Source organism: Melanotaenia boesemani, chromosome 9 (assembly GCF_017639745.1).
Source record: "Melanotaenia boesemani isolate fMelBoe1 chromosome 9, fMelBoe1.pri, whole genome shotgun sequence".
Classification (NCBI taxonomy): Eukaryota; Metazoa; Chordata; class Actinopteri; order Atheriniformes; family Melanotaeniidae; genus Melanotaenia; species Melanotaenia boesemani.
This window is the reverse complement of record NC_055690.1, coordinates 37948063-37975731: the sequence shown is the minus strand read 5'-3', so window position 1 is coordinate 37975731 and position 27669 is coordinate 37948063. Positions and strand designations below refer to the sequence as shown.

The window sequence follows — 27669 nt, the reverse complement described above, 5'->3', positions numbered from 1 at the left end:
TGACACTTAGTTGATGATCCGATTTATTTATTTTTTTTTTTCACGTGGCATCTTTCAGATTATTGCAGACAAAACATATTGATTTTATTGCACTTTTTGTATTTGGGTCTGTAGATTTCCGTTCATTATTTCAAAGGCTGCAATCTTTAAATGAATGTGTTTTGCTGTACATTATCTGTATATTTCATAGCAAAAGTTCTTGGAGATTGGCAGCCTTTTTTAGTTTTATTTTCTATTTCTCTATACAAGTAAAGAGACAGAGAACCGTATACAGTCTAAATAGTGCCATCAGGGCTGTGTGAAACGGGATGTTCAGTTTAATTCAGTTAGAGTACAGAATTTTGAGTAGCTATTCTAAGAATACTGTTTTGAACAAAGATGTTACAATAAAGTTACTCACTATTGCTGTTTATCCTGTGGCTCTTTAATAAAGGTTTTGACATTCAACTGTACATTTTTATTAATAATTGGGGTAAAAATGGCTAATGTTAATGAGAGTTAAGAGTTAAGAGAGTTAATAGAAAGGTATTAGATTTTAAAATAAATGATTGCTAGAATGGCAATGGTAACTAAGGTTTTTGCATTTCATATCACTTCTAGATTTTGAATTTTTTTGTTACAATTGTTTTATTTAATCTTGACAATAGACGTCTTGAACATGTTTGTATTATCTTCCAAGATGGTTGCCTGTAACATTTTTTCAAAAGAAAAGGTTTAATTTCTATGCCATGTTTGAGTTGATAAAACGCTAAAAAAAAAACTTATGTATTCACAGTTGATTTGTATTACAGTAGAAAAGTAACGTCGGCACAATTCTCACTTACTGTCACTGCAGTTAAATTCTACATTTTATTTTGAAGGGTTACTAGTGGTTACAGGCCTTTGTAAAAATGTGTAATTCACACTAGAATATCATACTAACGTGTAACATGAAAATAACATGTAGTATTTAAGTAACCAAATAGTATTAAAACAAAAGTTATTGAATGGTGTGGAAATAAAGTTATAAAATTGTGAATGATCAAAATGTTCCAAGAGCTAAAAATACTTTATCAAAACCCATTTCGGTCATTTTGTATCAACACAAAATACACAGGTTCATTGAACACAAATAACTTGTGTTAATTTAACTTGATTGTTTAAGGCTAACTTCCAAAGCAAAACATCTGTGTGCAACCAATGTCCACTACTGAATTAAGTAAATCCAACATATTCCTTTTTTTAGTGTGTCCAACTGGGTTATATCACTTGCTTTGTTTTTCCTATTTTTGTGTTCGCATGGTATTAGAAACACCTTGGGCCCTAGTGGAGGTGCCTCACAGTACAGCAATCCCCCTGCAATCTGGGGACAGTCTACTAGCAACCCGTCCCTACTGTGAAAAACTACTAAAGCATACATTAGTGGTTCAATTATAGCCTGCTCAGCTTCGAAAAGGAAAAGACTATCAGAAGAACAACTAAAACTTGACAAAGAACTGGCAGATATTTAAAGTGCACTTTGCTCATCATCAGACCCTTAACTGTTGCAGAGAAAATGCACAAAACAGGATCTTCTAAACACCTTATTAACCCAACAAGCTAAGAGTGCTCTCCTCTTCTCAAAGCAAAAACTTTATAAGTTTGGGGACAAGCCCAGTAAGTATTTATCCCATTTAAATAAAATCAAGAGGCACCCTCAAGTGATTCCTTCAATTTTAGATGAGAACGGTAAACGCCACTTTGATAACAAAAACATTAATAACACTTTCAGCCAATTTTACACAAGGTTATATGAATCTGATAAACCACAGTGAATCTCAGAAAGGATGGAATTCTTCTTAGAGAGATTAACCCTCCCAACCATCTCTGATTCCAAAAGACATGAACTAAATGCTCCTGTCTCCAGGCAGGAGGCCTTGTTGGTACTTAAAGGTCTGCAGTCAGACAAAGCACCAGGGCCTGATGGTCTGAGCAGTGAATTTTATTGGCAATTTCAAGATGTGCTTGTGGACCCCTTCTTGGACATGTTGGATCATTCTTTCACCACTAGTAGCCTCCCCCATTCCTTAAGAGAAGCCGACATCGCCTTAATCTTGAAAAAAGGAAAATCCCCTGTGGACTGCACAGGATATGGGCCTATTGCTCTTTTAAATCACGACATTAAAATTCTATCCAAACTACTGACATCATGTCTTGAGAAAGTTCTACCTTTTCTTATCAGAGAGGATCAGACAGGGTTTTATTAAAGGTAGAAACTCCAGTTACAATGTTAGGAAGCTTCTGCATATTACCAACATCTGTCAGACACAGGAAATTTTATTAGATGGTTAAACTGCTATATAGGAACCCCATGGCCACAGTCATCATCAATGGCTATAGATCTGACAACTTCCCATTTCATTGTTCAACACTCAAGGGCTGTCCTCTTAGCTCTGCTCTCCTTATCCTCTTGCTGAGGCCATAAGGCAAGACTCTGAAAGAATTGATATAAAAGTAGGCAAGATCCAACATAAAATCTCCCTTTATGCTGACGACATTTTGCTTTATGTGCAAGAGCCTGAAACTTTTGTTTCACATCTTGTTGCGGTAATCACCTTGTTTGGATCTTTCTAGGGCTACAAAATAGATTTTTCAAAATCTTTAGCTATGCCAATCGGAAGCCTTAGTGATAGAACTGACACACTACCCTCATTCTCATTTAAATGGTCCATAAAAGGTTTTGTCTACCTGGGCATTCACATCACACCTTTGTTCCATGAAATGTTTAGGGCCAACTTTAACCCTCTCCGAGACTCCATAAAGAAAGACCTAAACCAGGGCTACTCAATTCGGTCCTACGAGGGCCGCAATCCAGCAGGTTTTCCATGTATCCCTGCACCAACACACCTGAGTCAAATTAGGTGGCTCTAACAGCCAATCAGTTTCTACACAATAACTCATTAATTTGACTCAGGTAGTTCTGGACACGACTACAAAGTCGATCATCGAACTGCGGCCTAGAGTTTCCTGGTGCCACTTGCACATGTGGGCACTCTTATGTCTGAACAAGGTGTTCGTTATGGACAGTCCATGATGAGCACAGTAGTCCAACAACAAAACACCACTCGGATTCAGATTGGGGGGCTGTTCCTCCCAATCACGCCCCTCCAGGTCTCGCCGTCATTGCCCACGTGAGCATTTAAGTCCCCCAGCAGAACAAGGGAGTCCCTGGAAGGAGTGCTCTCCAAAACCTCCTCCAAGGACTTCAAAAAGGGTGGGTACTCTGAACTGCTATTTGGTGCATAAGCACAAACAACAATCAGGACCCGTCCCCCTACCTGAAGGTGGAGGGAGGCTACCCTTTCGTCCACCGGGGTAAACCCCAACATACAGGTGCCAAGTCAGGGGGCAATGAGCATGCCCACACCTGCTCGGCGCCTCTCACCGGAGCAACTCCAGAATGGAAGAGGGTCCAGCCCCTCTCAAGGACAGTGGTTCCAGAGCCCAAGCTGTGCGTCGAGGTGAGTCCAACTACATGTTTAGTCCAGACTAAACATGGAGAAGCAGCATTTAGCTGTTATGCTGAAAACAAGTGGAACAAACTGCCAGTGGAGATTAAACTTTCACCAAATGTAGACATTTTTAAATCCAGGTTAAAACCATTTCTTTTCTCATGCGCCTATGCATGAATTCTGCATGTTAAGTTTTTTTTTTAACTTATCTTGCTTTTAATCATTTTAATGTAATTTATTATTTTATTGTGATTATGTGTTGATGCCTTTTACTATTTCTAAATATCTGTAATGCCTTTGTTTTATGTAAAGCACTTTGAATTGTCCAGTATATGAAATGTGCTATACAAATAAACTGACTTGCCTTGCCCTACATCTAGCCGGAACCTTGCAACCTCGCGCACCAGCTCAGGCTCTTTCCCTGCCAGAGGGGTGACATTCCACATCACTAGAGCTAGCTTTTGCAGCCGAGGATCAGACCACCAGGGTCCCCACCTCTGGCAGCCGCCCAGCTCACACTGCACCCGACCCCTATGGCCCCTTCTGCAGGTGGTGAGAAAAGTATAATCTCCCCAATTTTGATTTTTTCAGATATCTGCACATTCAAGATTACATAAATAAAGGAACTACTCTTAATAATGATACCACTGTACCTTCACTTGAATAATTACTCATCCTTGGCCCAGCTAAAAAATCCATTACTCCCTTTTTTAATTTCTTATGCCAGACTGACATGATCAATGTACAGGATGTTGTGCAAATGTGCCAAGGTGAACTTGGCATAGATACTGATGAGGATAAATGGACTAAGATTGGGACTCAAACAAAGAATATATCTGGGTGCAACCGTGCCAGATTACATATTCACGGGAGATGCTCCTGGGATTGTGCTGGAGTTATCTGGCTGTGAACAATCCTACATATTCCGACATGGATTTTAACCCTGCTAAAGCTCTATCTGATGGGACAAAAGTGAATTCTGCAATGCCACGTCACCCAAAGAAAAGGTGGAAGAAAGGTGCTGTGTGTAAGCGCATCAGAAAGCTTCAAAGTAAGAATCGTATTCCTCTGCCATCCATGATCCTGGCTAATGTTCAATCTCTCAGAAATAAAACTGACGAATTGCAAGGAGATGTACTCCACTTACGGGAATACAGAGACGCCTGTCTTTTGGAGTTCACTGAAACTTGGCTCACTGATGTGGATAGCAAATTATCGGCTTTGGGGCTCCTGTTCGTTTGGATCAGAACAGCGCGGTGATGGGTAAATCCCAGGGAGGGGAGTTTGTCTTTACGTCAATCGGAGCTGGTGCAGCAATGTCACTGTGCGTGAGCGGCTGTGTTATACCAACATTGAACTCCTGTCTGTGTCTGTAAGGCCATTCTACCTACCAAGAGAATTCCCTCAAATTTTTATCACTGTTGTTTACATCTATCCTAAGGCAGATGTCAGAGTGGCCGCGGATATCATCTTTGAAGTGTCTCACAACTTCCATTCCATTTCTCCAGATGCTCCCCACTTTATTTTGGGTGATTTTAAAAACTGCAATCTTGAGAAATCACTGAATCTGTTACAACCCAAAATAAGGGGTATGGTTGGGTGCAACAAAAAAATAACGTTGAGGACAGATGGTGAATTAAAATAAGCACATTTTATTAAAACCCGTGAACGGCGAGTGAAAACCTGTAACAGAAAATACACAAAATAAACAAGTGCTGGGGTTACCGGACCTGCTAAAAGAAACAAACCAAACAAAGACCAGAAATACGCCGAGTGCAAGCCACAACATAACTGCAACTCGGGGTGAAACCTAAGACCAAATAAAAGCAGCAGATCCATAAAATAATGTGACCGTCGTCACAAACAAAAACACTCTAACCTAGCCCAACACAGACTAAACACAAAACTCCCCCTATGACAGAACAAAATAAAGGTGTAGCAAAGCTTAAACAAAACTGAGTGTAGAACGGTGAATCCAAACTAAAACAGAACCATAACCGAGACCCCACACCAGACTCCACAAAATGGTCTGCAACTAAACGGATCACCCACACAAAGCACAGCGAACACCCAGTTAGCCCTACTACCAAAACTCCTGTCAAAATCAGGATGAGACCACCTGCACCAACCAGTCTCACCCCGATGCCACAAACACACACCCAGTGCACAACATGAGGGGAAAGCGGCCTGAACCATTCCGGCTTCCCCCTTCCAGACTGACCTTGGCTGCAGCCTGGGAATACAGACAAAGAGTAACTGTACTATTTCTTTGGTTGGTTTTAACTCTGATAAATACTTAGCAGATGGTCTTAATAAATCCTTTCTTCGTTTTGAAAATGTTGACGGTATTGAACAACTGGATGCTTTAAAGAGAAAGACTGCTGCTTTTCCATCTCTTTTCTTTGATGTTAAAGAGGTGGCTAACCAGCTGAGGCATACTAAGGCCAAGAGCCCTGGACCTGACAATATCTGTGGGAAGGTGTTAATAATGTGCAGACCAGCTAAGTGTCATTTTTCATTATATCTTCCTACAATCTTTAAAGCTGCAAAAGGATCCCAAGATCTGGAAACATTCTGTAATTGTTCCTGTGCCTAAGTGCAGCTCTCCTGATGTTTCAAATGATTTTAGACCTGTAGTGTTGACCTCTCTTGTTATGAAATCTTTTGAAAAGATCATTAAGAAAGAAGTTTCATCCCAGGTTGAACAGTACCTTGATCCATTCCAGTTTGCATACAGGGCGGGTAGAGGTGTGGAGGATGCTGTGGTTACTCTTTTACATTTGTTGTTGAAACACCTGGAAGGCACTAAAACTCATGCCAGAGTTTTGTTTGTGGATTTTTCATCCGCATTTAACACTACGCAACCCTATTTATTGGTTGAAAGGCTTACTGACTTCAAGATTCACCCTAATTTGACTTGCTGGATTCTGGATTTTCTTACTAATAGGTCCCAATGTGTCAAGGTGAATGGCACGTTTTCTAATGTGCTCCCATCGTCCACTGGTTCTCGACAGGGTTGTTGTCTCTCTCCACTTCTATACATTCTCTACACTGACGAGTGTCACAGTAATGTTAATAATAGATATATTCTAAAATCTGCTGACGACACGGCCATCGTTAGCCTTCTTGAGGAAGGTGAGACGGCACATGGGCAGGTTGTGGATGATTTTGTGAGCTGGTGTGACAACTCCTCCCTCCATATAAATGTGTCCAAAACCAAAGATATGGTTATCAATTTTAGAAAGTCTCCGTCAAACCCCCCGTCTACTTCTATTAAAGCAGCTGCCATTGAGGAGGTAGTTATAAATACTTGGGTGTGGTTCTTGACAATAAATTATGTTTTGAGTCTCACACCGACTTAACCTCAAAAAAGGTTCATAAGAGGTTATTTTTAAGAAAGATGAGGTCTTTTAATGTTTGCACTAAAATGTCTCTTTTTATAAAAGTGTAATTGAATCGGTTTTATCCTTTTGTATTATTGCTGGTTCGGGAGCCTATGTTTGGCAAATGAAAACCTCTTGGGTTGTTTAGTGAAAGCTGCTGGCAAAGATTCTGGATCCCAGCAGGAAGGCCTTTTGGCCATTTTTAACAAAATGTGGTGAGGAAAGCTCATTCTATATTAAACTGCCCTCTCCAGAATGAGTTTATTTTATTACCTTCGGGCTGTTGCTTCAAGGCCTCATTTAGGAGGACAAAGAGATTTTTAGTGTCGTTTGTCCCTCCTGCTGTTCCTCTACTTAACAGTAATGGCCTAAAGTGACAGAGTTGTTCTACATGTTTTTAGCTGTCCTTTTATTTAACTTATTTTGAGCTCATTTATTGTTTTGAATTGTGTGAAACTCTTCTTTGACATATGTCATTGGTTCTGATTTTGTTTGTTGATGTTTTGATGTGATGTTTGTCCTATGTGTGTGTTCTGGCTGCAAAATCAATTTCCCTCTGGGCACAATAAAGGATTTGAATTTAATTGAATTGAAATAATTACTAAAGCTTTGACGAGATTTACTATGCTTTATCTTACAAATATACATATCTAATAAAGCTTAACATCATAAATTTTTAACAGTTGTAATTTTGAAAAAAAGTGGTGTGCTTGGTGCATCATGATTGGAAAGTGTTGTTTAACGAATAAATGCTTTTTGTAGCAATATTTTTTTTAAGTAAGTTGAAAAGTACTTGCCCATACAATATTACAATGCATTAAATATGGATAAATTAAAGTATAATATAATGTCAAAACTTACTGCATTAGTTACATAACTTATTATTTTTCTCAATATGCCAAGAGATTTGAATTTTTGATATTTTTTTGATATTTTTGAGATTTGAGACATGAATTTCCCTGCAAGGGATCATGAATTTCCCTGCAAGGGATTAATAAAGTATTTCTGATCTGATCTGATTTGGTGATTTTATTGCAGACAAAACCAACTTGCTCTCTCCATGAAAGTTTACCATCGACCAAAACACCCAAAAATCGAACACATGAAACTTTTCCAATTTCTTTATTTTGTAAATAAATTTTAACTTCTTCAGATTTTATTTTCTTCTTTCCTGCAAATATCATAAAGTTACATTTTGTTACTTTTAATAACTTTTTAGTTTTAAACCAAAATAAAATATTTTAAAAGATCCTCATTTAATTTTTTTAGAGAGTACTCAGATCCCTGAAAGAGATTAAAAGGGTGGAGTCATCTGCAAATAACAGTGGAACAGTAGATGAAGTAACTGCAGCAAGATCGTTTATATATATAAAAAATAATAAAGGTCCTAATATGGAACCTTGGGGGGACACCATATTGAATTTAATTTTTTCTAGATTCATAACTATTCATAAATACATACTGTTTTCTGTCAATAACGTAATTATATAACTATTTATAAGCATCTCCATGAAAACCATATCTATATAATTTAATATTTCATGATGCACTGTGTCAAAAGCTTTTGACAGATCTACAAACACACCTATTGTGTATTCATTATTATTTAAAGCTGTATAAATTCAATCATTTTGTTTAAGTAGAGTCATAAATGCTGAAAAATTCTTTCTGAATCCACACTGATAATAATAAATAATATTGTGTTCATTTAAATGTTTAATCATTCTTTTAAAAACAAATTTTTCACAATTTCTTTTAAAAACATGGCAAAATAGAAATAGGACAATAATTGTTAAAAGATCTTGAATCACCAGATTTAAACAATGGAATGACTTTGGCAACTTTTAAGTGAGAAGGGATCATTCCTGTTTTCAATTCCTGTTTTCATTGATAATGTAAATATAAATGTCAAAGGCTTACTTAATGAAGTCAGTACTTCTTTAATTAAAGAAACAATTACTCCATCATGTCCTTTTTTAACTGTAAAATAATATCACTAACCTCCTTATAGTCCGGAGGATCAAAATTACTTAAAGATGGGAAAAACTCTTTATATAATTTAATGGATTAACTTTAGTATTTTCTATCCTGCTGGCTAAAGTGCCACCTACGTTTGAAAAGAAATTATTAAACTGTAAACCTGCAAACTTGTCGCTGTTTGGCAACAATCGCCGTATTGTTGGTCAATTGGGTCATTCGCGTGAATCGTGTAAAACCGGAGAGTTTTTTTTAAGTGGGGGGGGGGGGGGGGGGGGGGGGGGGGGGGGGGGGTCTGGCCATTACCATTCTTCCAGGCTGAGGTGACGGTTTCGGTTTGCCTCCACAGAACATAGTGACATAGGATCAGAATGGATCTGTAATTGACATTTGCTTCAGAATCTTGACACCAAGATTGACACAAGCTTAGCTTGTCTTTAGCTCCTTTCATGAGACACCTGACCTGACCGTCTGGATACTGATGGAAATTGAATTCTAACCCTCTGACTGCAGGGTTATTGCCATGGTGACTGTCCCTGTCTGAGTGGATAGGCCCTGCACTGCAGCCTTATGGTTGTGGTGTGGGCATGGTCTACTTGGGTCTGGGTGGTTTTCCGTGGTGACAGGTGGGGTGGTTCTTGGTGTGGAAACATATAATTTCCTCACAATATACAGTTCTTTTTAGAGACAGCTTGTTTTAGAAGGGGTTCTATGCCCATTTAATCTGTGTGTGTCTGTCTGTGTGTGTGTGTGTGTGTGTGTGAGAGAGAGAGCGATAGAGAGAGAGAGAGAGAGAGAACGAGAGAGAGAGCGAGAGAGAGCATGTTTAGCTGTGTTTGTGGTTTGATTTGTTTTTGTGATAAACAGTGTGAGTACTGGTGTTTTAAGATGCTTTTACGATGCAAAAACTTTTTTATTTGAAGAACTTTGTGTTGCAATTCTGCTTGAAAGTTGCTATATAAATAAAGTTTGATCTGATGCGTTACCTTTGTGGTACAGTTGATGTAAGGATCTCCTTTTGGTTTCAACCCAACCACCTGCAGAATGATTGCTGAGAATTAATGACAAAAACACCCAACACATAAAAAATAAGTGGACGAACATGAATTATTTTGAAGACACCCACTCATCCACCAGTTTTTCGTAATATTCCATATTCCACAGACACATTTAGTTTTGACAACTGAGAACAATGTCTCACTTTCACGAGGATTCACCAGGAATTCAGCTTCCACACACGTGGAACGTATTATCACCTTTAATGTGTTTCATGCAATGCTGTGTTCATCTCAACCAGTGCACCATATCTGTGTTTTCTGTTTGGACTTATACTGTCTTGGTGCATTTATGTAACTTTTTTCTTATACAATCAAACTCTTTTCTGCATATACAGAAAGCTGAATTTCTCAGGCCAAAATTTCTCAAAGTGACAAAGTGTCATTTACTACCTCAGGAATAATCGTTGAACCATAAAGTATAAGTATGCAGAGAATAATTAAGTTAACAAAAAAATGCTGTTTAATGAAAGATTTTAACAATTTCGTGATTACCAGATTGTTTTTATCACTTCATAATATTAATGTTAAATGTAGAAAATGTTTTTTAATAATAATAATACTAATGGAGGATGAAGTGTCTTGAACAAGGACAGATGACCAGTGGAACTGAACGTGAGCATAAGAAGGTGTCCAAATGTTTGTCCAGTACTCCACATTAATCTCTATGTAACCAATGAAACCACAAATTTGTATTAAAAATATGTTTTAAAGAAAGCTTCACAAACCCGGTTCATCTTGATAATGACGCAGGGTTTTCCCTCTGCGTATCCGAAGCTGGTATCAGGGAGACCCGAGCACTGATGAAGTAAACTGCGTTTAAACTGACAAACTCTTTTTATGGGCTCATTGTCCTGTTCATTGTATTCACCCACGAGACACAAGTCATTGCTGTCCTGAATGCTGTCGTTATATTCTGAAAAGAAAACAGACATGTTAGCATCAACAACTCCATGTTGAGCTTTTATCTGCGAAGACATCACTGTTTAAAGGGACTTCCTGTTCTGAAACTAAAGAGTAACCAATCAGCATGCTGAATTTCTGACATGTACTTACGCTGCAGGAGGTCATTCAGTTGTTGGATGTACTGGTTGTAGTTTGTTGGGTCGGTACGGTTGTAAGAGATTTCAACGGCATGAGGACGTACCACCAAACCTTCAGAAAAAAAAAAATTAAATAAATAAAAATCAAACAATGAAAATCAACAGTTACACTGTATTGCCAAAAGTATTGGCTCACCTGCCTTGACTCTCGTATGAAATTAACAGACACCCATTCTTAATCAGATGAGTTTAATATGACGGTGGCCCTCCCTCTGCAGCACTAACAGCTTCAGCTCTCCTGGGAAGGAGTTCCACAGGTTCAGGAGTGTTTCTAAGAGTTTCTCACCGTTCCTCCAGAGGCACGTGTGTGAGGTCAGATACTGATGCTGGACCAGAAGGCCTGGTTCTCAGCCTCCACTCTAACTCATCCCAAAGGTGTTCTATCAGGTTGAGGTCAGGACTCTGTGCAGGCCGATCAGGTTCATCCACACCGAACTCCTCATCGAGGTCTTCGTGGACCTGGAACAGGAAAGGGCCGTTCCCAAACTGTTCCCACAAAGCTGGGATCATGGAAAAATCTCTCCTTTCACTGGAACTAAGGGGTCAAGCCCAGCTCCTAGAAAAAAACTCCAAACCATAATCCCCCCGCCACCACCTTGGCCCAATGCAGTCAGACCAGTGCCATTGTCCTGATGTTGAAGCGCCATTTGTCCCTCTAGAGAACGGGTCTCCACTGATCCAGAGTCTAGTGGTGGCATTCTCCACACCGCTGCATCTGACGCTTTGCATTGCTTCTGGTGATGTACTGCATTGATGAAGCTAAAGCAAAAGCCCAATCCATGAAGCTGTCTTCTGTTCTAGAGCTGATCTGAAGGCCACATGAAGTCTGGAGGTCTGGAGCGATCCACTCTGCAGAAAGTTGCAGACCTTTGCGCCTCAGCATCCGCCGACCCGCCCAGTCTTTTTACGTGACCCACCACTTTGCTTCCACTTTGTTATGATCCCACTGAAAGCTGTGTGGAATATTTAGGAGGAAATTTCACAACTGGACTTGTTGCACAGGAGGCTTCCTATCACAGCACCACGTTGGAATCCACTGAGCTCCTGAGAGCGACTCGTTCCAGAAACAGTCTGCATGCCTTGCTGCTTGGTTTTTATACACCTGTGGCCATGGAGGTGATCAGAACACCTGATTTGAATTATTTGGATGGTGAGTATACTTTTGGCAATATAGTGTAGAAACTTGGGTAATCATTACCTCTGTAGATAAAACAATGACACAAGAACTGAGACTAGAAAGACGGAGGGTTAAGTCACCTGGATTGGCAACTCGGTCTTGATATCTTGGGACATTTTCATCAAGCGTCTGTAACATCACCCACACAGTAAGACAGAACATTCCAGCCAAAAAGCCATAAAAGATGAGGTAGAAGAGAAGGATGAGACCTGGAAAGAACATTCAACAATATTTTAAAGAGAAATCATGGCTGAGGAAACAAACATCTACCTATTCAGATACAGAATCTTGATCTGTGTTTCATGCAACATCTTTCTCAAATTACTTCACATCATCCATGATAGAAACCACTTCAGATGATACAACCCCCTCTTCAGGTTTAAGAAGGATTAATGCTGCCCAGATCTGTACTGATGTATGTGGACTTTGTTTTTAGTCAGTGCAATATGGATAAAAAGACCTGGAAACCCAGTTGAACAACAATCTTCAGGTTCACTATGTTTATGGGGAAATGTGTAAATAAATTATGAGGCTTGACAAATATACAACCACAAATCAGAAAAAGTTGGAAAGATATGGATAATACAATGAAAACAAAGGTATGATCCTTCAGTTTACTTTGACTTTTATTTTCCTGCTAACAGTTTGAAGTCAACATGTTTAAATGTTCTTTATCTCATCAGATTTATCTAATAATCATCATTTTCACATTCAGACATGAAATATTCCAGAATAGGTTGGTTTGGTGAATCTTTTCATACTTTGGAATGCTCCCATTCCTTTCCCAACACCTCCAAGAACTTCTAACACTAGCTATGTTTATTTGGACAAATATTTCATCTATTTGATTGAAATCAATCTGATCACAGAATTAATGTGACATGTTTACACGGACACTGAATAAAGTCATCGATCAGTTGTATTTACTGTACATGATGGACAGATTTAATTTGATCATAATGCTTTTGACATGTGCAGTGCTTCTAGTTGGGAAGGAAGTTTTCTTTTTTATTTGAACCTTTTAATCATTGAAATGCTCAATAAACATGAACCCTTTCAGTTTCTAGCAAAATGTTAACAAAACTGCCACAGTCCCATTTTGTTTTGCTGACACCATTTTTCAGGTCTTCCCTGAAATGCATTATTTCGTGTAACCCTTCCTTTCCACCAGTTGGGTCTGGGCCACGTTACGGCTGCACCATGGACTCCGCTGCTATTTGCAGCTGTTTTAGTCAATGGTTTGATTCCCACCATGTGCCACAGCACATATCAGAAGCATCCCAGAAGCGCCTTGTCATGGCTCTCCACTAAACTTATGTGCTGAGTCTATTTTTGATGGAGCATGCACCCAGAATGTATCAAATTCAGCAGTTTAGATGGGGGCAGACAGGAAATCTGACATGGGAGCAGTGTAAAAACTTCCAGTATTTTTCAAAATAAAAGCCCTTGTGCAGATTTGTGCTGCTGAACCATGAAAATTACATCATTAATCGGTTAGGGGGTCTCAGTGTTTTCTCTTTTTCATCATGAACGATGAGACGTTTATCCTGGAAGTGGAGAATGACAAGATTCTCCAGTGATTTTGTGATCTCGCGGATCCAGCTAGGCGGACTGCACTCAGGGAGCTTTGCACCTGACACGCTCCAGGTGTGGATTGATGCACCATGGAAGTCGGAACAAAACTATGGTGCAGTCGTAACATAGTGCACACACACCAGGTGGAAATGTGGGGTAACCCCCACATGGTTCAAACATGCACAGAAACATCATCCACCACAAAGTGATTGCAATGGGTGTATATATGGTAATTTTTTTCCTGCTGATCCCATCCTGAAAAGATTTAAACCACCCCTCTCAATTGGATTGAAAACTTTCCAACCAAGGCCAATTGGATCAGCTGAAATGTTTACATGACACATTTCTATTCTGAGTGGCTGTTCGATCAGATTAAAATGTGCACCATGTAAAGGAAGTTACTGAAGATTCCAATTGATGAAGACATTCAGATGTTTTCTCCCATTTTCTTGCAAATGTGTCCTCAGGTTTCAGCAGTACAGGGTTGAGGTTGTTTCTGAATTTTTGATTATTCTCCCTTGAGGATACCTTTGGGCTGCAAAGAGGTCAGTCTACTACCTGTACCCTCCTCTTCCTCAGCCATGTAGCTGTAATGTGTGCATGTGGACATCCCTGGAAAAGATGAAGGCAGCAGATCTTGATGTAAAATCTCAGTAAAATGTTCTACATTAGTGCTGTAGAACCCCAATACACTTCCCAAACCCTTACAGAATCCTGATCCACCCCCACACCATCACAGAACCAGGATTTTGGACTTGTTCCCGACAACAGTCTGGTTGCTCTTTTTTGCTCTTAGCTCTATTTCTTCCAATAAAGATATGGAATTCTGACTGGTCTGACCATAATCCAGGTTCTTACTGTGTTATCGTTGATGCCGCCTTATGGATCTGTGGACAAGGTTAACATGCAGCTTCTTTTCTGCTCAGTAAAATGTGAAAGGGCATCTGTGAATTCTGTGTATTGTAGAACTGACAAAGATTTTCACAGTAATCTTTGTTCATGTGGTTCTAGATGTAGGTCGGTCTAAGACAGTGTTTGTCAATCCAGGTCCTCAGGACCCACTGCCCCGACCCTACATTAACACAGCTGAATTAAATGAATGCAAAGAACTTTCTTGACGGTCATTTAATAAACACTTTTCTCCAAAGTGACCTACATCTTAAAGTGGTCAGGCAGCTTTACATCATAAATCATATTCACACACTGATGGCGGAAGCTTCCATGCAAAGTGCTAACCACGTCCCATCAGGAGCAATTTGGGGTTCGGTGTCTTGCTCAGGGACAACTCGACATGAGCTCCACAGGCCAAGGATCGGACCGGCAACCCTCAGGCTACAAGACAACCACTCTACCCACTGAGCCACGCCACCGAGATTAATCTGACTCAGGTCTGTTGGAGTAGGAACACATCTAAAGTCTGGTACACAAAAAACGATTGTCCCACTGTTTTTGTCGTGATTTTGCCTCTTCCCGACCTCAGACGGCAAGCACCCAATCATCGTGAGTTTTCTTGTCACGGTTCTGCTGCTTGTGTTTCCTTTTCCTGGGCTTTAGGTGGGGCTGTGCAGGTTTCAAGGAGCCTTGGGCGGAGTCTGGTCTGCTCCTGCCTCCGCAGCCGTTTTCCATCTACCTTCATCAAGCCTCCCTTTATGAGGACTGCAGGAGCAACCAGACCTCGCCAGATTGTCTCACTGTTTCTGTGGTAAATCAGGCCCCACCAGTATTACTTGTGCTTCCAGTCAAGTATTCTGACCCTGCCTTGCCTTTTTTCCTCCCTCCTAGCATTGCCTTGCTGCTCCAGGACTTCAGTTCACCTCCACCTCTTCCTCCGCCGGTCACTCGCTTGCTACCTTCACCTACCTGCCTGCTCGCCCCACTCTCCTCCAGCTCAGGAACTGCAGCAGCTACCTTCCCCTTCACTCATGATTTCCACCTGGTATCAGTAAGCCACCCACTAAGATTGGATAATTGGATATGTTTCTGATCAGGACTGCAACTTATCATTCTCCTCTCCTCCCAGAGATCCAAAAACCCCGGACCCTCCCCAGATCAGGTTGCTCAGACTCCAGTAAACAATAAAGCTTGTTCTGTTTCTACAGTTTTCACGTCTGCTGTTTGGGTCCTGCTTCCACCTTATTCAGGCATCTGGACACAGCTATGACATTTCCCTGTCCAATTATGATTTAGTCTGAGGTTATGAGTGATTTGTCCAAATAATCCGCTCCGAAACCGGTCATAGCGGACAATCGCGAATAATGAACATGTTTAATATTTCAGAGCCACTTTCTGATGAACACCAACAACTCGTGCATTCTGACTGCCTGGATGGTGACGTGGTATGGAATGTTGCCAATCAGAGAGCAAGCTGGCTGGGGAACAAGGAAGTAAATAAAGTCCATGTTCACACCGTCTCCTTGTTGCTATTGTTGCTATGGTTCTTCTACTTTTTTTGCCGGTTGTTGCTATGGTACTTCTTCTGTTATTTGCCGGTTGTTGCTATGGTTCTTCTACGTTTCGATGTTTGTCCGGCTCGGAGGACTAGATTGTAGATGAGTTGCAGGACAGCATTGTCATGTGTGTGTTGTTCTATGATTACATTTTCGGAGCCACCACACACAGTACAATCAAAACTGATGTTTTTTTTATCTTCTCGTGTGAGGTCTCAACCAGATAAAAAAAATCTTGTGAGAATAAAAAAATCTTTGTGTGTAACAGGCTTAAGATATGCAGGGCTGCTGGTCCTGAGGACCTGGATTGATGGTGTCCACTTTCACCTTTGTTCTTTACACAGTGAATTTCCTACAGATTGATTTGTTGGTTTAATGATTTTCTGCTTTATAAAGTGAAAACTATGGAAATCCTTCACTCTGTTACATCCAGCTCCATGGGTGAGTTATGTGTTCCTCTTCCATCTTGGTTTTTCTAATTCCTGTTTTTATTTTTGTGTAATAATGTCCTGTTTTAGGTATCTTTCCTTCCTAACTACCCACCCTAAAGTGTTCCACCTGTATCTCATTATCTGCCCCTGTCGGATCAGACTCCATCTCTTGCATTTCTTCTCTGCTAGATTGGCGGCATTCTTTTTGTGTTCAGGGTGCCAGAATTGTTTTTTTCCACTACAACATCTAGTGTTTTGACCCTGCATGATTCATGATATTTGCCTTTAACCTAGCCCCCTTGTATATATTTGCCTGTCTGTCTTACCATACCTGTTCCAATTTTGGTATCTATTAATAGACAATGATTTCACATTGGTTTTGCTTTGGCGTTTGCATTTGAGTTTTGCTTTGCTGGCAAAGTTTTGTGACAGTAAGAAATAGCCAAAATATGGACTGAGCAGACTTATAAGATGTCAGCTTTGGGAGCACAAAGGAGGAAAAATTCATAATCGGGAGGACCAGCTCTCTCAACTCAACCATGAGATGAAACAAATGACGGATCAACCAAAGCAACCTAATTTTGTAATATTTTCTGTCTATTGACATTACCAAGTTTCAAAGGTTATAACTGAAGAACTCAAGAACTACAGGGTCAAATTTATTCAATGATATGCCATTTGAAAGGTAATAAGCTCTGGCCTTTGGGCATGTGGATGAAATTTAACCTAACCCACATCAGGTAAAATTTGGCTGTAAACCTTTTTTTGTTGTGCGTTTTTTTTTTTTTCTTTCTTTCTTTCTTTTGTACTTATTATTGAATAAATGTCATTTTAAGATGCTTCATGTCAGACACAAAATATTTACTACATATCCTCTACACGTTGTCAAGTGAATACTTGGGTAACGCACTGTTATACCATAAATACTTTGGTATCACACTGTATTGCCACATACTCCAGTACTGTAGTATAAATATATCGTAGTACCATATATACTGCAGTATTATATACTGTCAGACCTGCGAGTATATTTACAAAATTAAACATTAAATCCTGAAGCTTCACATGTACTTCCCTGGTCCGGCTCGGTCCAGAGGCAGGTTACTAATCCGGCACACTGAACGAACTGGGCCGGACCGGACCGGGCCAGGTCAATCTCTCTTTGTGGACTCGAGGCCGACCCTTACCCCAGCTGCTGGCGGTTCGGCCCAGGAACTGTCCGGTCCTCGGGTTGTAGATCGAATCCTTCCAGGACTCCTTCTTCTCCTCTTTATTTCCGTCTTTCTTTTCCTCCCTTTTCTGTTCCTTCGGCTCCTCGTTTTTTTCCTCCTTCTCCTCCGCCTTCATCTCCTCCTTCGCGGCATCCTTCTCCTCCGTCTGCTCTTGTTTCTGCTCCTGGTTCGGCTCCTGGTTGGGCTCCTGGTTCGGTTCCTGGTTGTGGACCTCGGAGCCGGTAGACATGGTGGGGGCGCGTGCGGTTGCGGGTAAATCCGAACCGGGATAATTATCTCTGAACGCCGGCAGTAGCGTTAACGGATCCCTTTGATATGTCAGCGCCGCTCGTGCTGTAACCGCACACGCGCTTAAACACGCACAAATGCGCGCTCACTCATATGCGTACACGGTTCTCATCAACGTACTGCTGCAGAAAGGCACGCATGCGCAGCTCAGAGTGGGGGGCTGGGGGTCTGATGATGATGAAGGTGCAGCCCACAAACATCACCATCATCATCATCATCACCAGAGTTGAATAAAAACCAGAGATGAGTCAGAGCGAGTACACAAATATAGCAGATACTTTGACAAAAACATCTAGACTCTACACCCAAAATACCTGATACTAGATAAATCAGAAATATCAGACGTTTAGGATACTACTGCATACTACATAAGAAATACCCAAACACTACCGGATATTACATTTCAAATATGGTGCAATACTAAACCTAAAAAAAAAAAAAAAAATCCAAATATTAAATATTTAGTCTATTATTCCAAAAACTAATTAATCAATTATCGGGTCATCAGGATCAGGTAGATCAATCTGATATTAGACTGAATGAGGACGATGGAGCAGATTCTCAAGATCAAGATTGTTTCAGGATTACTGGTCATGAAACTGAAACCATTACCAAAACAGGAACTAGAACCAGAACCAAAACTAAAACAAATACCTGTTCAGAAATGATTTCACATCTGAAATGATATAATCAGACCACAGCTGACAGTGTGTCACATGACCACTGAGAGGCTGCGTCATTGGCTAAAAGCACCCCTATTTGCTGATGTCACACATGTAAGGAGGTGAGAGACAGCATGAGCAGAGGAAAGAGAAAATGTAGCTTTATATACTGTACAGATAAATGAAAGAACAAACATTTTGTTTGTTTGTTTTAACTTGTCCTGTCCAGGATGGTGGTGGCAAAATGTTGGTCTGGCTGCTGTGTTGGGCGAACAAATCTGCTTTGCCAAGAGGAGCTTTAAGGGTACAAGGCTCCTCTTGATAATCTGATTCTCTTTATTTAAATTCTTATTAATTTATGTTAAATTACAGAATTTATATTGTGTTGCTGGAGGGTACAGAAATGAAAAGTAGAAAATAGAGAAAGAACGAGGAGACAGAGATACAACAGAGATAGTGTAAATTTCATAAAGCTAGCTGGACTTATTATTAGATCTCTGTCCAACAAGTCAGTTAGTTTTCATACTTCATAGTCCAATTCAGGGTTCCAGGATTTAGCAGGCGAGAAGCAGGTACACCAGGACTCCATCCTATCCGCACAGTTCTAATCCACTTTTAAAAGCAAGCTAAAGACTCAGCTGTTTAAGGAGCATTTCCACACTTAGCTTAACTCTTCTACTCAACAGAATGAGTTAGAAAGATTTGTCCAGCTCTTTGGCTCAACCAAGTACTAAAGAAGCTGCTGCACTTATGCCCAAGTTGATATTGTTTGATGAAATAATAATGTTTGTATTTAAACAAAATGAGTTACAAAACTACAAAAAACTTAATTATGACGTCCCATCTTGTTTGAATTCTTGCTTGTGTTCTTACTATCAAATGTAAGTCGCTTTGGATAAAAGCGTCTGCTAAACGACTGTAGAATAGAATAGAACCAGGACAAGTCGCCGTTCCATCAGAGAGACAAACAACAACTCACGCTTACCCTGCCAGGCACCAGACATCCAGGGTGGGCCAAGCGCAGGGCCCAGGGCCGCAGAGCCTTTGGGGCCATTCCTTTGGGTGTTATGGTACTTGCATGTGAAAGAACAAAGAGGCAGAGTGTGGATTTGCATATTAGAGTCAATTTACCTTGACATTTGATTGGTATTGTTTCATCTGGTGTTGGTGACCTGTGGGCAGTTATCACTGATAACTATCTTGATGCTACAATAATTTTCAGCTGCTACTCCACATGGCTTCTCCTTTCACAAGGGGGCAGGATAGAAGTACATTTCTTTTGGGGGAAATGTCTAGCCTTTCCTTTCTGGCCAGACACCCCCCCCCCCCCCCCCCCCCCCCCCCCCCCCACACACACACACACACACACACACACCCCATGAACACTACATAGGGTGATATAGTGTTACTTTAAACCTTAAACGAGAACCTCAAGACCCATCTTCCTTTTAACACTGAACAGGCCTTTATCGGCTTGGCGAGTTTTGTTCATATTTGGGCTGTTCACAGCGCACTGTGTTCAGTTTGTCAGGATTCTTTGGCTTAAGGAGGATTTCTGACTTATTTTGAATTGTTTTAATTAGATTAGAATGGAAATATTGAAATAAAAGGTTATGCCCCCCCCCCCCCCCCCCCCCCCCCCCCCCCCCCCCCCTCTCTCTCTTTCTCTCTGTCGGCAGCAGGAGGAGGAGTCAGCAGGGTAAGGATGCTGTCAGGTTGCCGTGGTTTCAGCCTCTTGGTTCTTGTGGCAACCGTTGTCGGGGATGTATGAGTGTGCGGCTGAAGGGTGTATGTGTGTGAGTGGTGATAATTTAAGCTTTGAGGATTCATGAGACGACAACGAAGGGAAAGAAGGGGGAGACAGTAAGGAAGAAAAGAGGTACTGAAGGGCGGATATGGATTAACATTGCAGCAAAAAACAATTATCCTCATCAACATCATCAGAGGACAACAGGAGCCTTCATCACTCCCATTTCCATCTGCACAGAGGACTGAGGAGGAAACGAAGGACACAGTGAAGGAAACACTGAAGGGGACACTTCACTTTATAATTTGTCCCTCAAGAGGACAATTTGGTTTGCAGCAGAGATGTACAAACACTGAAGGAGGCACTGAAGGAAGGATGGAGGGAGTTTGAGTCCCCGCTGATCCTCAGGTAAACCTCATATCAGTTCCTTCTTTCAGCCTCTGTGACATGTTTCATGTTTTTTTTTTTACTGCTATCTACTGCTACTGCTGCCCTTTGCAAAAGTGTTAATAAAGTCTGTTCAAAACACAACCGGCTCACTCGCAGCCTGTTTGTTTCAAACCATGAAATGTGAAATGGTAGCATTTGGCCTCAATATGGCTGCCATCTTGGGAAGTAAAGGAAAACGTGCCTGAGATGTTCTCAAGAATCCGGCATAAGACTAGGTTAGAGTCCAAATCAGAAGTGGCATTTTGAAAATATAGAAAAACAAGCCATCACGTATCAGTCTAAAAACTGTAATATATCTCCAAATGGCTTAAACCTAGCAGTCTGGATGAACCATGGTTAGATGTAGAGCAAGCATTGTGTGAGGATCTGGTTATCTCTGACCTGCCATTCATCAGCTCAACCATCAAAACACATCAGTGTTTTAAAAGCATCGACATCAGTTTCTCTTTAATGGCTTGGTGGGAATTTCTAAAAATAACCAAGTCTTCACTTTTTCCATGTAAGCTCCACCCGTCTGGAACAACCCTGACATCCTGCAAAATAGAAAGCTGATTAACTTCACTCAATGGAAAAATAAAGGAATAAAACAGAACATATAATAGAAAATGGGAACTTCTTGTCATTTAATATTCTCACTTCACAATATGGAATCAGCAGCATTACATTTCTAGAATATCACCAACTTAAATCTATGTAAAAAAAAAAATGCCATTAATCAATTAAACTTGCAGCTACCTATTAGGGTGGCAGAATTCATGAATCTCAATGCCCCAAAGCTATTATCAAAAACATATAGACTATTATCCAAACTAGAAGACTCAATCTGTCTTCCAACTTCAAAATGGGAGGCTGAATTATCCAGCCTCTGGGTGGGTCTTCGAGGTGGTGTGGCTTGGGTTGGTGCTCCTGGATGCTGCTGATGACCCGGGTCTCTGGGCCGTCCTAGTCTGCCTCCAGCCTCCATAGAGGTGTGGTCACATCTGCAGGATAATACTCATCTCTGATCCCTCCTCATTCCTTATCCTCTGCATGCTGACACAGCACTGAGGTGTCCAGTGGATTTATATAATAAGAGATGCTTTGATTCAAGTGTGTGTGTTTCTGGTTCTTTGGTTGTTGTTGGGATACATGTTGTTGTTGTTGTCTTGGTTATTCTTTAGGAACTCCTGATGATTGTCTGCTTAGTTTACCTGTAAAAGCTGTAGGAAATTCTCTGTTGTGTTTCTGTACAGGTGTAGCAGCTGGTTGTCTGGTGTTAGGTTGGATTGAAGCTTGTTGCTTCTATCTACTGGATTCTTGTTTTCTACTTTCCTTTTACCTTTTCTCCATTATTCTCCTTTTTTCTGTCCCCTCCAGTCAGGTCCAGCTAGATTACATAATTTCCATAATTCAAAATAAATAAATAAGATAAAAAAAATAAATAAATAAATAAATAATCAAGAGGAGTCTTATACCCATAAAGCTCCTCTTGGCAAAGCAAATTTGTTCGGCACAACACAGCAGCCAGACCAGCATTCTGCCGCCACCATCCTGGACAGGACAAGGTAAGACAGAAGCACAGACTGATCCAGGTAGCCAGTTGGGTCTGTTTTTAATGAGTCAAAACTTCACATTTTTAATACGTTTTACCATGTCATTGTACTGGATCTACCTGTCCAAGTGAACTTTACTGCGTTTTGGCTTCCTTTCGAATCTGTACATCTGTACATCTGAGACACCCTCAGTGTAGGAAGGAGCGCTACCGCAGGTCCTTCATTCCCACTGCTGTCAGACTGTACAACTTATCTGTATAGTCATAATACTGTGTAATCTTTATTTATATTTTACTGTGCAATACCCCCCCCCCATTATCAATGTCATCATATTCTTCATTTCCCACCATCACCATGTAAATATGTATATAGTCTGTGAGGTTGTTGTTATATTTTATATATACATATAGTATATATATATATATATATATATATATATATATATATCTTTTATATTTATAATGGTACATATTTTTGCTTTCCTTAGACTTTTTCTTGTAAATAATTTATATTGCACCTTCTTGCTGTGATGCATGTTCACCTTATTCTATCTTTCTGCACTTTATTCTATAACAAGAGCTGCTGTAACAAGTGAATTTCTCCACTGTGAGATAATAAAGTCTAATCTCTAATCTAATCTTTTAACCAGACTGTCGAGCGCTGATTGTTAACCCAGGTGGTCATTTCGCTAGCTTGCTAGCCTGCTTGTTTTTAGCTGCCATGCACACCGAGGAACAAATCTACCGCCTGAAAACAAATAAAACTATTGCGGACTTAAAGGAGGACATCAAACGGCTTTCAGATGAACTCAGAAAGAAAGACACCCTTCTCCCACAAGTCGTGGACATAGCCTTTAAAGAATCGCAGCACATTACCTCCGTCACTACACTCCAGGACACCATTGTATGGGACCCTAACCCTAACCCTAACCCTAACCCTAACCCTAACCCTAACCCTTTCCTGTCCCCGGCCTTCATCCTGCTTTACTCTTAACAACCGACCCTTCTGGGCTGACGTGGTGGTCCTTGGGAAGGGAAAGAGCTGGGAAGGTTTGAGCCTCTCCAACCATTTTGCCGCCCTGATGGATGAAGCCTCGGCTCGTCCTGCTGTTCCTGAGCCTGAGACATGGGATCTGAGCCCTCCAACCAGACCGACAGCACCCAGAGGGCTCCCGTGGCCGGAACGCTGGACCCGTCCCCACCACCGTGGGCCAGCGGTTCCCTGACAATGCAGACCAGCGAACAAAGGCAGCGGGACCCAGCCCGGGCAGCAACTTCCTCCTCTCACCGCAGACTGTTAAAGGAGGCTGTCATCAGGCGCTCTGGAGGGTTTTCTTGCTCTGATACAGCGGGGAGCCCTCCCGTGAGTCGCTGGCCCTTGACTACAACGGTCCCCTGCTCTGCCCCGTACCATTGTCGCTGCCACCGGCCTCGGGTGCTCTGAACAGGACGCCACAGCCGTCCAGCAGCCGCCTTCCTCGCCTCCACTGTCTTGGTTCTCGGACTCGTTGCGACATCTCTCCCCTCCGCCTCGGCCCCTTTTCTCACCCACAACACTTCTAGTGGGTGACTCCATAATACGGTACTGTTGTCACATCGCTGCTGATACAACTGTAGATTTTTTAATGCCTCCACTTGCTGTTTTCCCGGAGCTACTGTGCGCACTTTGCTGGACAAACTACCGGGGCTGCTGCAGGCTAAGGCCCCCACTATCAACAGGGTGATTATCCACGTAGGGACTAGTGACACTGCACATCGGGAGTCTGAAATCACAAACTTAGAGTTTAAGGACCTCTTTGAGTTTTTATCAGCTTGTGGCAAGTCTGTTTTTATCTCTGGTCCGATTCCCACGCTGGGTCGTGGGGTCAGTCGTTTTAGCAGGATGTTATCGCTCCACTCATAGCTCCAGCAAACCTCCTCTTCTTACAACTTTGGTTTTATTGACAACTTGGATATTTTCTGGACTCGTTCAGCCTTTTTCAGGGCGGATGGTCTGCACCTCAATTCACTTGGGAACTGGTTTTTAACTTACAACATCATCCATGCTGTTCAGACTCATAAACAAAATTGACTTGAAACCCCCTCTGCTCCGACTTCACCCCCTCCCCCCTCATTGGTACCCCCTCAACCCAGTTCCCCATGCAGCCCTTTTCAACACAGGATCACTGTCATCACTAACCTGCGCCCTTACAGGCAGTTCACCCCCAGAGGACCTTCTCCTCCCGGCCTTATCACCGTTCCTCTCTGTCCCTCGTCATCCCTGCTCCCCGTTCCACTCCAATAAACTTTGGACTTTAAATATCAGAGCCATCATCAACAAAACATTCTTTTGCCACTATTTTATTACCAGCAATTACTTGGACTTTTTGATTTTACCAGAGGCCTGGCTAACTCAAGGAGACTGCTCACCACTCATTGAAGCAACCCCCTGTTGTGGAAATTTCATATATTCCCTTTAATATTGTGCTTTACTGATCACTCTCAAGGCAAACAGATTGTTTAAGTTCTTGGTAACAGAGATTAATGCTGAGGGTGAAGGGTGGATGCATGGAGGAGTTTCTCTTGGTCTTTCTGGGGGACTAAACTTTTAATTCTGTTGATGTTTCTGAGCTGGTAAAAAGCTTTGATGTGGCTGCAGAGAGTCAGGTCTGAGTCTATCATCACTCCAAGGTTACCAACTTGGTCGGTGGTTTTAAGGGCCCGAGTCTCCAGGTGTTTACCAATGCTGACCCTCTTCTCTTTGCAACCAAACAGAATAATCTCAGTTTTGTCTTCATTTAATTGTAGGAAATTCTCCTTCATCCAGGTGTTTATTTACTCCAGACACTGACACAATAAGTCTATTGGACTGCAGTCATCTGGTGACAGAGACACATAAAGTTGTGTATCATCAGCATAACTTTGATAATTAATGCTATAGTTCTGTAATATTTGACCCAAAGGGAACAGATACAAGTTGAACAGAAGAGGTCCAAGGACTGACCCCTTAGGGACTACACAAGTAATGGCCACTCGCTCAGATTCATAGCTGCCGATCGTAACAAAATAACGCCGGCCTTCTAAATAGGACCAGAACCAGTTAAGGACCGCTCCAGAAAGTCCAACCCATATTTCAAGCCTTAAAACAGGATTCTGTGATCTACAGTATCAAACGCAGCACTGAGATCCAACAGAACCAGGACTGATACTAGACCAGAACCAGTATTCAACCTAATGTCATTTACCACTTTGACCAGAGCTGTTTCAGGGCTGTGATGAGGTCGTAAGCCGGACTGAAATTTATCAAGATTTCCACTTTCATTTAAAAAGTCATTAAGCTGGTGAAATACAACTCTCTCAATAATCTTGGAAATAAAAGAGGTTAGAGACAGACTGGCACCATCAGTATTATCTTTTTAAGACTTCTTAAAACACACTACCTTACTTTGCTGTGTGCTATTCAGCACTTTGTAAACCTTGTTTTTTAAAAGTGCTATGCAAATATAGATTTAATATTAAAAGGTGAAAAAAAAAACAGAAAAGGAAGTGGCATTGGGTCAGGAATCTTTCAACATGGCCTCCCATTCAGGATGATCAATATTACTGATTAACCAAAAGATTTCCTCTTTAGGACTTAAAGTGTTCGCAAATGTGTAGATTGTTTCAGGAGTAGCAGATAGGCCCAAACATCCAGACAACAGGCCTGACAGGGTCAGTGTATCTCAGCAGGGTTACACAGTTTTAACTGGTAATTAGCTGATCTAATTCAGCATGTTGACCTTTAGAGGTGAGCAGAGAGTTTACAGAAAACTAGAACAAGAGAGAGACCAAACCTGTGAGAAGGGTGCTAAGCCCATGTTTTCAGGGTTTATGATGAGAAAGAGTGAAATGTTAATGACTTTACCTCCAAAGATAATTATAATAACAGTTTATGGACCTTTCAGGCAACAAACAAGAAAAAGAGGAAGATGTATCTGTATGGAAGTAATGTGGAGTGTGCCATACTATGCCAAACCATACTATACCATATACTACAAAAACCATGCAATGGCATACCATGTGGTGCCTATTGTCTGAATTATAAAGTGCTTAGGGTTTTTTCTGCCTCCTTTGACCCCAGGACATTTGCTGATTGTGATGGTGTTGAAACATCTGTGACAAGTTTAAATAGTCATTGTTTGTGTGTTTTGGACATGATATCAGCTGTCAAAAAAGACTTCAGGGTCATGTAAAAAGCCCACTACGTGGATGAAAAAAGGCATTTGTAATTTCAGGAGAAAATGCTGGAAAGTGGGGTTTCTGTGGAAACCCACTAAATTAGAGGTGCATAGATTCAGGTCGCTACACAGTTTTGGTTGCTCTGGGCTTGTTAAAACCACCCTCAGAAACCTCGAGTTGTGTTTGCTCAACCTGTCTTTGGAGAGTCGTTCTCGACAGCTGAGCAAAAGTCGCTTTTTGTCACGGTTTCTGGGTTTTGGTGGGTGTTTTGATTGTTTAGGATTTTGGTTTTTGTCATGATTAGTTTGGTCATGTTCTTGGTTTGTAGTTCTTATGTTCATGCTTTAGTTTTCAGTTTTGTCATGCTTGGTTTTCCCTCTTGTGTTCCTGTGGTTTTCTGTTCCTGCCTCGTTAGTTCACCTGGTCTGATTAGTCATCCACTTCACCTGTGTCTTGTTACTCCCTCTGTGTATAAGTACTCCCGGTTTTCAGTCATTCATTGTCAGATCCTCATTTTGTCATGTTTGGTTTTTGTTCTCTGGAGTTTATCCCCGTCGTCTGTGGTTCCCTGTCGTGAGTTCCTGGGTAATAAACCTTTTACCTGCACCAGTTCTGCCTCCTGCCTGCATTTGAGTCCTCACCTCCACCTCCATTCGTGACAGTAGGATCTGACCACAAATGGACTCAGCAGGCAGAATGTGCTGGCCATATAAGGACATCTCAGAGCGCGACCATTTGGAGGACTGTTTATTCCTGGCTGAGGACTCCTACCTCAGGAGTTTGGAGGGGCTTTATCCACCCTTTGTACGGGTGGCAACCGCTACCAGGTTGGTAAATTTGTGGACTGAGTACCTCACCTTTCCTGAAGCAGTTGACCTAGGGTTAGAGTCCACTGTTCGAAAGGCAAGGGCGGAACTCCGTCCGCCAGCTCTGCGCTTCACATC

The 27669-nt window shown here is 41.3% G+C and overlaps 2 protein-coding genes and 1 long non-coding RNA gene across 3 annotated transcripts in view; 2 read left to right on the top strand and 1 right to left on the bottom strand.

The window, feature by feature from the left end:
• The window catches only part of LOC121646427 (sodium/potassium-transporting ATPase subunit beta-3-like), a 42503-nt gene extending 24259 nt beyond the window's left edge, over positions 1–18244 (bottom strand). Inside the window, exons 1-5 of the mRNA XM_041995378.1 lie at positions 17806–18244; positions 12246–12374; positions 10942–11040; positions 10614–10801; positions 9817–9867 (exon numbers count right to left, since the gene is read on the bottom strand). Of these exons, the coding sequence (XP_041851312.1) occupies positions 9817–9867; positions 10614–10801; positions 10942–11040; positions 12246–12374; positions 17806–18079 (741 nt within the window). The 5' untranslated portion in view covers positions 18080–18244. The remainder of the gene's footprint in view (positions 1–9816; positions 9868–10613; positions 10802–10941; positions 11041–12245; positions 12375–17805) is intronic.
• LOC121646428 lies at positions 174–405 on the top strand. The gene is made up of 2 exons (XR_006011636.1): positions 174–282; positions 327–405. It is a non-coding gene; the product is annotated as an uncharacterized LOC121646428 (long non-coding RNA).
• Positions 18245–20506: 2262 nt separating the features above from the next.
• Positions 20507–27669, top strand: part of nyap2a (neuronal tyrosine-phosphorylated phosphoinositide-3-kinase adaptor 2a) — an 83162-nt gene continuing 75999 nt past the window's right edge. Inside the window, exon 1 of the mRNA XM_041995144.1 lies at positions 20507–20955. The gene's annotated coding sequence lies outside the window, so the exon portion shown is untranslated. The remainder of the gene's footprint in view (positions 20956–27669) is intronic.